At 35.3% G+C, this 12537-nt stretch overlaps 1 protein-coding gene across 1 annotated transcript in view; it reads left to right on the top strand.

Moving 5' to 3' along the window:
- PCDH15 (protocadherin related 15) overlaps nt 1-12537 on the top strand; it is a 784172-nt gene that overhangs the window by 624101 nt on the left and 147534 nt on the right. Inside the window, exons 24-25 of the mRNA XM_059397646.1 lie at nt 6416-6525; nt 8083-8223. Coding sequence (XP_059253629.1) covers nt 6416-6525; nt 8083-8223 — 251 coding nt within the window. The remainder of the gene's footprint in view (nt 1-6415; nt 6526-8082; nt 8224-12537) is intronic.

The raw sequence follows: 12537 nt of genomic DNA, 5'->3' as shown, positions 1-12537 counted from the left end.
TAAAACTGCTTTTCTTGGTTAAATAAGTAAAATCAGATCACCCTAATGCAATTGCTCCAAGGTTACAAATAATAGGAGTTCTGGTGGATGCTTTTTTTTTTTCTTCCCATTTTCATTAAATTCCCTCATAGTAGATATAAAAACAGTTCCTTAATTGACACTGATTTGCAAATATATTGAATTCAAACATGTCAAAATAAATTAGATTTGTCTCTCAATAGAAAGAAAGCAATAGAGCCAGATTGAATCCCAGTGAAATTTTATAGCATCTATTCACAAACACTTTTATATCCTAAACTGCACGGCATTTAAAATAATTAGGAGCTTTATGCGACACATACAACATTTACTTTTATTGTTACTTCTTGAACCCAACAAGAAAAGTAGATTTTAAATTGTAGAATAATTGTTTCATCTATATTTATACTATAAAATGGGGTCTACCATTTGAAAACTACGAAGTCTGTTATTTTAGCATAGTCATTATTCAGATGATTCAGATATGTTAAAATGTATTTAATTAAGACAGATTTATTGTAATTTATATTTTCAGGGAAAAAAATGAAATGTTAAACAGATATCTATGAATTAATTTCCACATCCTTAAGAAAATTACACTGTGACACCATAAGACGAAACAACATTAGAATAATTGGGATTCAAGAAAATTACACTGTAAGCATTTTGCATATAAATCCTATAGCAGTTAACTTTTCTGGGTCACACTTTATCTGCAAAGATTTATTTCTCTTAAACAACAGTCTTGGAGTTATTTTGATCAATTTTCTTCTTACTAAAATGCAGCTGTTCATCATACATTCATACAATGTAATGTGATTGAGCAATAAAAAGTATAAAGCCACCAAAAGACATAGGGGAAGCTTAAGTACATACTGCTAAGAAGCCAGTCCGAAAGGATGAGATACTGTAGGATTCCAACCACGCAACAGTCTTGAAAAGGCATACTATGCAGACAGTAAAAAGAGTGGTGGTTTCCAGAGGTTCAGGGGGAAAGAGGGGTGGGTACCATAATACCTGTATGGTATTATAATGGTAAATGTATGACATTATAAATCAGTTTAAACCCACAGAACTCTATAAGGCAAGAGTCAACAAGGCCTCATGTCAACAATGGACTGTAGTTAATAATTATGTATCAATATTGGCTCATCAGTTTTAACAAATGTGCCACACTAATGCCAAATGTTAAAAATAGAGAAAACTAGGGGTGGGAGTTTGTATAGAAGCTTTATACTTTCTGTTTAATTTTTCTGAAACCCTCACTGCTCTAAAAATCAAAGCATGATATCCAAAAAACATACAGCTGTTATACATGTAAAATTTAGGGGAGGCAAGGACTATGCAAATAGCAAAGTTAATGACCTAATAAAATGTACGTTTGACATCTACAATAATTGAAATTTTTCAATTGAAATATTATTTATACTTCGTTTAAGAATTAGCTTAGGTTATTTTGGTCTTTTCTCTTTTTTCTTTTTTTTTAAGATTTTATGTATTTATCTGAGAGAGAGAGAGAGAGAGAGAGCAAGCAAGAAAGCACAAGTGAGGGGAGCTGTGCAAGGATCCCAATGTGAGACTCAATCCCAGGACCCTGGAATCATGATCTGAGCAGGAGGCAGACACTTAACCGACTGAGCCACACAAGCGTCCCTAGTTTAGGTGATTTGGGAATTTTAGTCCGAATCTGGGGGGTTTGTTTAAAATGGCCAATAAAGCACAAAATGTTGCCCCAGGAGGGAAAAATGGGAGCCAGAGTTACATCGAGTATGTCGATACACACAGACATCAAATCCACCTGGATCAAGCTTTGTGATAGATGCCCTAAAGGCAGGTTATAAGTATGAAACCATGAATCTCTCCAGTGTTCAAGGTCTATATTGGTTAAAGCTATAGCCACTGTCTTTAGCATGCTCCCAGCAGTACCGCTTCTGGGGAGGGGGACCCAGCTGATTGCTTGACTCTAAAGACTCATGGGAAAGCTGTGTAGCTACACTTCTGGGCCCTTTGTGATTCAGCTGCCTCTTTTATTGTTGAGAGTGCTTTTGCTCAATTATATTGGCAGTAAATCTAGCTTTAAAAAGCAGAATTCCTTAATTTCAGACACCCGACACCTATTTGTTTTGAGTGAGGTGTTAAAAGTTTAAATTGGAAAAGGTTATTGATGTATTGTTTATTATAAAGTGGATGAATTGCAACATTTCTTTAAAAAGCTTCTGAAGAATCCTTTATTTGGCCATAATTCTCTGCTTCTGAAATTAACCAACAGATTTGACTGTACTCCACAGAAAGAAGGGGAATAATGATAAGCCACATGACCTCAGACTCAGAATGGGGTTGGACCAGAAAGTACCTTACAGACAGAACTCTAAAAATCATAAACTGTCAGCCTATAGATCAAACCAGGTCAGATGATGCCTTAAAAAAATAAACTTCCACTGGCTCCCAAAATATAAAAGCTCATAGAATTCACAAAAAAACTTGAGGGGTACCCGGGTGGCTCAGTCATTAAGTGTGCCTTTGGCTCAGGTCATGATACCAGGGTCCTGGAATAGAGCCCCACATCGGGCTCCCTGCTCGGTGGGGCATCTGCTTCTCCCTCTGCCTTTGCTGCTTTATCTTTCTCTGTCAAATAAATAAATAAAATCTTTAAAAAAAGGGAAAAAAAACCTTGAACACCCTTTATCCCATTTTAAACTCTCACCACACTTGCAGCATAGCAGAGTAGTTGCCCTCATTCAGTAGAGCATCAGTGCCACCTGAGTCCTCCCGCCCACCTGCTTCCCTCTTAATTGATGCCCAGTCCATGTCATGCCGTTCCCTTACCTCTCTGTCCTCTCTGTCAGCCAGCTTTACAGATCCTGATTTACACCAACTCTTTCATTTTGTATTCAAGTAACATGTGACTACTAAGGAAATATATAATTTGCCCCAATCATGTAACTGGTACTTTTCAGGGCGTAAAACAAAAATAAAACAGGGTCTGCCTTGCAATAAATAGAAAAGAATTGAAATTTTGTGATCTAATGCTCATTATCATGGAGGTTCATTTAATTCTAGCCAGGAGAAAATTGCATTTTTATAGTATGTTTTGATTCTGTTAGAAAGAAGTGTTGGAACAATAAAGCAAAGGTTAATGAGGAGATATTTTGTCTAGAAAACAAATCCGTTTTAAACACTTACTAACAAATAGTATTTTAAATGCTTTTAGTGGTGTGCATAAGATTTAAATTCCTTTTAAAATGATGCCAGTTACTTTTTCCAGTATCGATCATTTCCATCCTAACTGTACAAAAATATACATGAAATGTTGTTTTTTAAGTTTGAAATGAACAGTGGCATTTTTCTGGTGTTAAATGGGAAGGTACATTGACTGCAAACTTTCTATTTATGTACTTTATAAGGATCAAGAAACTAACTGTGGAAAGCATAAAATTTAGTTCTTATGAGTGGTAAAAGATAAAAAGTCAACAATCTTAGCAACATTTACTTTCACAAGAAGAAATTCAGTTTATGTTAGTCATCCCAGAATCTGGCTAACATATGTTTTCTTATACCAAAATTAACTTGTATGGCAAATTGCCGTCATAAGTTAGTTTGTTGCTCTTAACATTCAAGCCATATGTATCAGTTATCTCTTGCACAAGACAATATTTTTATGAACTTAATGACTTAAAACTACACATACATCATCTTGAAGGTTCTGTAGGTCAGAAACCAGTTACTTGCCTTCTGTGTTTTATTGTCTCACCTAGGTTTGAACCAAGGTGTTAGCTAGGGCCAGTGTCTCATCTGTGGCTGGACTAGAGAAGAGTCTGCTTCCAAATGAGTGGTTGTTGGTAGAATCAGTTATAAGTGGGATGTTGGGCTGGGAGCCTCAGCTCCTTGCTGCCTGGTGGTTAGACATCTCACCTTCATTTCTTGCCTTACGGACAATTCCACATGTCCCCTTCATTCAGTCCAGCAAGGGAAAGAGTTAGGGTCCCCTAGCAAGAGGGATCTTGAAGGATACAGTTTTGTGTAATGTAATGACATGGTGACATCCCATTTTCTTTACGGTATTCTGTTGATTAGAAGCAAGCTGGAGCCTAGCTGTCTTGTGAGAGGAGGGTGATATGCAAGGATCACAAAATCAGGAGGTCCATGTCATAGACTATCCTGTTTCCATCTCTCTGATTTTTCTTCCTTTCCAGGTTTTTGACTTCACTACCACCATGGTCTATCAATAGACAATGCAACAAACAGCACATTGTCTCAATGTCTCCTTTATAATCTCAAATACCATACAAAAGTGTATCTATTTATCATCAAAGCAGTCCATCAAAACTAACCTTAATGTTGTTTTTGTGATTGTTTTCCCTTTTGTGATAGACTATTATCTCTCTTGCTCAAGGTTACCTAAGGCATCCGTATTCCACTGAATGGACACTGTGACAATGTGTAAACAAATTGCTCAGCAAATATAATTGTTATCTTAGCTATGTCACTTTAGAAGTGTTTACCTAGGCAAATGTATCCTTTTCTAATCTAAATATGTTCTTGTTAATTAGTGGGGACCTTCTTGGTTGGAAATCACAGAAATCCTAGATTAAGGAAAAATTATGGACTGTTTTGGTCACTGAAATGATGAGCTCACATAACTCCAAGTACAGCAGCATTTAGAATATTAGCAAAATATAAGGGACCTATTTTCAACCTTACTTCTTTCATTTGTGTTGGTATCATGATCAACAAGAACCTGATCAGTGTTCTCATAGGGTAACATCAAACAGCATTAAAATTCTTCCCAAAAATGTTTTCTAGTACTAAAAATAAAATTTCTGGGCAAGACTCTTTTTACGTGAGTCATCAACACTGAACAATGAAGATAAAGCACCCTCAGTGACTGGAGATGGGTAATGTATCTATTACCCATCTATTATCCACACCCTGGGGACACGGGCAGCCTTCACCAAACCTCTTAGATGTGATATGGGAGAGTTGTGGTTATCTGCTGTAACAAAAGAAGGCAGAAGTACATGTGAACATATATACATACTTGATCATTTTCATTAAAAGTTATATGGATTAGTTCTTATTCTTTGAGGGAAAAATAGTTATTGAATATGCGATGAATATATGGAGCCCCAGTAGGCACTAAAGCATCTATAAAATAGATCACTTTACATTTTGGTAACTTGACCCAGCATATGGACTATGGTGACAAAGGGCACAGCCATTTGGACGTGTTTATAAAGAGTTGTATGTAATTAATTTTCTGGGCCATATGTTTGTAGTTCAGGATTTGTTATAAAAGTGTCTGGTGAAGTCACAATACAATTGCACAGTATAATCCAGATTAGAAGAACTGAGAGGATGGAGATAAAAATGAGAAGCAATATTAGGAGAGTAAGTATGAAAAGAAAATGCCAATGGAGGAAATGACAGTAGGATTTGTCTTACCAGCTTGAAGCAAGATGTGTGAGTTCAGAGAAGTTGGACACACTAGGTAGACTGACTGGGCTATTTACTAATTTTTTAAAATCTGTTGGATCTGGGGAACATTAAATACTTGTATATGATAAAAGTGAGATTATTTCCATTAGGTTATAATTAAAGTTATGATAGCCTAAGTTACAGTCACCAATACTGTAAAATAAATGAAGATTTTGAGAATGAGATGTTTTGTTGAAAATATCTCTTGGAAATTAAGCGAATAACATAGTACTGAAGGTAAAACATGGCTACAGGTGAGTAAAATCAGTGAGTTCAAGAGAAAGGTCAGTATCAGGCTCCCTGTTCAATGGGGAGCCTGCTTCCCCTTCTCTCTCTGCCTGCCTCTCTGCCTACTTGTGATCTCTGTCTGTCAAATAAATAAATAAAATCTGTAGAAAAAAAAAGAGAGAGAACGGTGAGTGTTGTGAGTCCATCTGTTCAAATACTTTCAGTACAGTTAGAGCCTCAAAGTAGAGCAAGAATAAGGACTATAAAGAATTATCTGGAATCTATTGGTTAAATATGGTAAGGGCAGCAGCAAAAGAGCAACATTTTACTTTACAAATTGAGGTAACAAATTGTATCCTTCTATTGCTTTCAGTTCAGAAGGTAATTTCAGGAAACAAGTGGGAAGAATTTTTGTATGATGTTTGGCAGATAATAAAATAGTATCCAAAATTAAATTATATCTCAAATTAAAAATAATGCAGGTGACAAGACATTCACAACAAAGAGAATTTGCATAATTGTGAACACAGTTTTTAGGGCTGGAGATTAATGTAGTACTTCTTTGAAAACTTCAGAAAATGTATTATTCAAATAAATGCACTCATACATGAACTAGCATATTTTATTATTAAATTCAGAACTCTGTCATGACAAATAGACTACAAAAAATGAATCCTCTTCTCTAAACCTGCAGACCCCCTCCAGTGAGTGAACTTGCAACCAGAGGGACTATTGTTGGCGTGATTTCTGCAGCGGCCATCAACCAGAGTATTGTGTACTCCATAGTTTCAGGAAATGAAGAAGGTGAGTATGTGTCTGTCTTCACCATAAACTAACACACTTGGATCTGGGATTCAGTTTAGATTGAATTACTCTTTACTCCATTTTTCCTAATAAAAAGTTACCCAACTTAAATGTAATTGGTACCTTTGTGCTCATCCTGATTAAAAAATTTGGTAGTACTAACAAACATGATTCCCACTTCCACCCACCCCCCAGCTCAGGAAATACTAACTATCCAATTCTGGAAACTTTGCTCTTGTCCTCACTTAGGGATATTTTAATAATATTTCTTCAAAATTAATGCATCATACTTTCAGCTTTTGGTTATAATTATTGCCTACAGGGCTCTCTTCCCACCATTCTGGACCATCCATGACTCACTCCATGTCATAGCTAGGCTAACACTGAAGAAATTTCAGGACCATAAATAATTTTTAATGCCCAAAAAGCCACATCCATGATAAAATCCATGTAAATTGTATAATATGATTCCTCAAGTGGTCAACTTGATATAAAATTAACAATTGTAAGTAAATAAATAATTTCAGTTTTGTGTACCAGCCACTATTCACTGAGAACAGGATGGTTTGCCAGCTTCTGGGAAGAAGTTCACAGCTGCATTTCTCACCCATTCTTCTTCTTACCATTATCCATAGTTAGCGGTCCTCTGTTTTTCACTTTTGATAAACTGGATAGCCTGGCATGTCATAAGTGGTTGAGATATAGTCAGTATACATTTAGGGGCACCTAGGTGGCTCAGTCCATTGAGCATCTGCCTTCAGCTCAGGTCATGACCCCAAGGACCTGGAATCAAGTCCTGCATTGGGCTCCTTGCTCAGCTAGGAGTTTGCTTCTCCCTCTATGTCACTCCCTCCCCCATTCTCATACCCCACCCGCTCAAAAATAAATAAAATCTTTTCAAAAAAGGAATAATCAATATACATTTATACAATATACATCAATAAATTATTATACATTATACAATTATATATTATACATTATACATTATACAATATACATCAATAAATACATGAATATTCAATATTTAATATTTAGTAAGTGAATGAGTATAAATAAATGTGATTAAGCAATTCACAAGGAAATTATAAAGGCTCTTTTTAAGTATCTCAACCACCATTACTGGAAATCTTTGCCCTTGCAGCAAGTGCTGGACATCTTGCTTTTGTTACTTTCTTCTTTGTTACTACTGTGCTGCTACGCCTCCTCCCTAAATATCACAAAGTTCTAATTCCTTTTAGTATTTAATGGACCATCCAAATCTACCATGATGGATATGGTATGCGGTGCTTCCCAAATTTAATTGACTGATGCAACATTGTTTCATTGTTCCAGGAGAATCTCAACATAACTAGAAAATTAAGAGTTTCACTTAAGTATACACTGATGATAATTTGAAGAGATGGAACATAGTTTCCAAAAGCTAGATTCCTGTAACTTTTATGCATTACTCCTGTTAACAAGTCACATTTTTAAAATCACAGTACCTTTTAAAGAGAATTCTCTTTTTTTTTCTTATAGTGAGAAGGAAATTACCAAAGAACTATATTTTAATTGCAGATATGTTTGGAATTAACAACATCACAGGTGTTATCTATGTGAATGCCCCCCTGGATTATGAGACCAGGACAAGCTACGTACTTCGAGTCCAGGCTGATTCCCTAGAAGTGGTTCTTGCCAATCTCCGAGTCCCTTCAAAAAGTAAGTTACATTACTTAAGAATTCTGTAAGGATTTTATGGTTCTTCTGCTCATTTGCTGATGAAATACATGTCCAAAAGTTATCCATACAAAACAGAGGGAGATCAGTAGTACTTGGAGCTGACTGCCCATACATTTTAACAGCTGATAGAGGACAGTGCAGGGAGTGATTTCATACTCCTGATATATCAGAGTAATAATGTACCATCTTCAAACTAGGTATATGATATTTCTAGAATCAACTTTATTCTTAATCCCACCATAAGGCTCTGTTGAACTTTCTGGAACATATATTGTTCATGGGTACAGGACTGCTCCACATTCTCTGAATCTTGTGGTCTCTTGTACTTACAGATTTTCTTAGCACAGAGGAAAATGCATCTTAAAAAAGCAACTAACATTTATTGTAAGTTTTATGTAGCATTATATTTAATTCACACCCATTTCTAGGAGATGAAAATTATTATTCCCGTTTTACAAAGACAAGATAAGAAAAGGTTAAGTGACTTTTTAAAAATGACACTGTTGGTAAATGAAAACCCAGAGATTTAAGCAGACAGCTTTTGACTCCAGAATCTTTCTCCAACATCTGTGTGATATAGTTTACCGACACAAGAGAGCAAGTAAGGCCAGTCTGTGAAGGGCGCCAGCAGAGATTCTGTGAGATATTACTAATAACAAGATAAATACTGTTCCTTTCTGTATGTTGAGGTAATACTTATTTGCACTTTGGGCAGTTCATCTTTTTATAATCACACCAGGTCTTTTAGAATTTAGAAGACCCAAGAAAACCAAATTGAACTTAACTGTTAGTGGAACGGAGGCTCAAAGAGAGCATGAAGTGGGAAACAGGCTCTGAAACAGACTCCTTTCATTCTGGGGTCCTTCCTGGACATTGTACACCAACACTCCAATAATCAGCATCTTTAGAAGGGGAGGGGGAAATGAAGAGCCTATGAGAACCCCAGCGTGGTTACAGGCGTAAAGCCAGAGCCACATAACCCAGGAGGTGGAAGAAAGAAGAGAAAGGTGGATAGAAAAGGCAAGAGATGTGCCCTAGAATTTTCTCTACCAGCACAGTAATTGATGATCCTAACAGTTATCACTCCTTTTTTATTTCTTTCAAGTCTCACTCACTGATCTAGTGTGGAGGGCTACACAGTTATTCAGAAAGGTACAACCAAGTCATTTGGAAAAAATCAGATATACATGGTGTGACTTTGAAATTAAGGGAATTATGTCATCCTCAATGATTATTCATCACTTGCATAATTATTTAAGAAATATCAGGCCAGTTTCCTGAGTTCTTAACATCTTTAAACTGTAGACAATTATTTTTACAAAATATAGAGAAACCTTTAAATTGTCATTTGAGTTGACTAAACCAGGAGTCCAGAGGTTAGAGTAGTTCTAAATAACATAATGCAGACTACCTTACTACAACGTGGGAAATACGGAAACTATTTGAAAACTATATTTGTCATCCTTCTTTGAAAAAAATGAACAGTTGTATTTAGAAAGAAAAATCTGATAAATATTGAGGTTGTCAAACTTGGCATTTTTCAGGAAATAGCTCCAATTTCTAGTAATAAAGAGATATCGATATCTCATATGTGAATAGGATATAACTAGTTCTCATTACTTTAAATCTAATCTAGGTTAATAAAATTTAGCTAATATACCTATGTATACTTACATGTGCCCAAGTATGTGTGGAGAGCTGAGACCATTTAGCAGATGCGTGAAGTAGCTTTTCAGAAGAGCATGAGATCTGAAAGCTAAATGTTAGTTTGTTTAATGCCTGAGGCTTTTAATACTGTTATCAACATTTCATGACTGACCTTTGCCTCTAGAGTCTGAAATACAAACTCACATATTTAAAAGTTTCATTTATCAATGACTGTTATGGCCTATAATGAATCCCTAGTTCATTAGCTATGCAAAAAATAAAGCCATTATGTAAATTAGGTTAATTAATTAATTGTCTAAAGGTTTATCTTTCCTTTAGAATTAGCTGTCCCATGGTCTTCAGCTCTGCCATATGTCACATAAATAAAATCAATAAACAAAAGAATTTTGATTCATTGAAGAAGTATTGTAATTTCTTTGCCAACAATTTGTTAATGAAATTCATTTTCAAAGTAAGTTTCAAAACTATGTTGTGACTGGATTTAATATTTAAATGCAATTTAATAATTATAATAGAGTAATTTCAGAACTCATTTCATAACTTTGACACTAGGAATCTTTAAAACATTCTAATCTTTTAGTATGGACATTTCAAGCATACATAAAATTCCAAAGAATATCATAATGAACCTTCAAGTGTCAGCTATGCAACTTAACCAATGGTGCTCTCCATCATTCCCTCCCTTATTATTTTGAAGCACATCAGAGACACAATATTTCATCTTCAGATATCTGAATATGTATCTTTTAAAGATAAGGACTCAAAACTTATTCATAACACCATTATTACTCCTCCCAAATTAATAAAAATTCCTCAATATCAATGAATATCCAGTCCATATTATATTAAAAATGTATTCATATCTGAATCCTAATAAGGTCTATATATTACAATTGGTTGAAAAGTATTTCAAGTGTCTCTTTTAAAATATAGGCTTCCCTCCCACCACATCTTTTAATTTCCTTTTATGTTTCTTTGTTCAAGAAATGAGATTTCTAAAGCCCAGGTTTCAATGAGCACACTTCTAAGGTGTCATTTCATATTTTTCTTTATCTCCTTTATTTCCTGTAAAATGATAGAGCTAGATGCTTGGTTAGATGTAGGTTGTTTTTTTAAACAAATAAGTTGTAGGTGATATCCACTGCTTCCTCAGAAAGACATGCCAGTCCCTATGACTTTCCTTTCCTGATGGCCACCAGCACCAGTAGTCAAGTCCTATCTACTGATTCTGTCCTTCCATCTCCTCTGTTTGTAGTAGCCAAATATTTCCATAAAAAGAAACTTCTCTGCATTGAATATTTGATTACCCTGAGGTCATCCTTCTATACTAAAGAGAGGAAAAAATGTTTGGTTCTTTCCTTCTATTTCCTGGTTTTCAAAAAAACATGTTGATTCACTGTCATACTCCAGATGTGGCCACCGAAATCACAGTTTGGGTTTTAAGGGTCATATGGTCTCTGTTGAACTACTCAATCCTGTGGTAGCTGAAAAGAAAGGAGATATGATCTGTAAACAAAATGGCAAGTTGTCCTTCAACACTAAGCAAATGGATGAGGCTCCCCTCTGACAAAATTCTACTTGCCAGAACAATGTGTGGGCCAGATTTTGATCTTGTTCTCTTACTTTTACTTTACATAATCCACTTGGCCCTTCCGCTACTGTGTATCTCCTACTGTGAACAGTGTTTCTGCTTCATCTACTTTTCCCACACATTGCATCTGAAGAAGGATTGTTAATATCTACAAGATAATCAGTCATCCAATTATCTATAGTTTGTCCTGAGGTAGACTCCTCACAGGAGGCTTACAAGAATAGCATTACCGATATTTTTGTGCATTAATGACAGTTTATCTGTGGACCCGGAAATTGAATGTAAATTTGGCTAGATATGAAAGCCTTGGGGCACCTGGGTGGCTCAGTCAGTTAAGCATCCAATTCTTGGTTTCAGCTCAGGTTGTGATCTCACGGTCCTGGGAGGGAGCCCAGAGTCAGATTCTACACTCCATGGGGAGTCTGCTTCTCCCTCACCCTCTGTCCCTTCTCTGCAACTCATGTTCTCAATCTCTCTCTCTCTCAAATAAATAAATAAAACCTTTAACAAACAAACAAACAAGATTTTCTTTGTCTTAAATATCTCAGTCCATTTTCTACTCCCATGAAATACTGCTGCCCAAAAGTATAATGACAATCTGGATTTCTTTTCCAATGCAAGTTGGTTTTACTTCTGAGTTTCCAAAGAATTTCTCTTTTTTTCTTTAAAGTTCAGTGGTTTTATTGGAATGTTCTCCATTTTGGCTATTCTGAGTGATTTTCTACCTATATAGATAGTATAGGCATTCTAACCTTATTTCAGAAAATTTTTCTTGAATTCTAATTTTTTTTCTATTTTATTAACTTGTTTTTCATCATAGGACACTCCAAATATGCAAGTAATGAATCATTTCCTATTGTTTATATCCTTTTCTTTCTATCTCATTAATAAATTTCTTCATTGACTTGGATTTTTTTAAGATTTTACTTTATGAGTTTTTCTAAATTCTGATACATGTTTTTCCTACAGGACTTCTCTTTTTTTCATAAACCATTTTAATTTGTTTCAACATACTAAGTTACAGTTTGCATATT

The sequence above is a fragment of the Mustela nigripes genome, chromosome 4, assembly GCF_022355385.1.
Source record: "Mustela nigripes isolate SB6536 chromosome 4, MUSNIG.SB6536, whole genome shotgun sequence".
NCBI classification, from domain to species: Eukaryota; Metazoa; Chordata; class Mammalia; order Carnivora; family Mustelidae; genus Mustela; species Mustela nigripes.
This window is presented reverse-complemented; position numbering and strand designations above follow the sequence as displayed.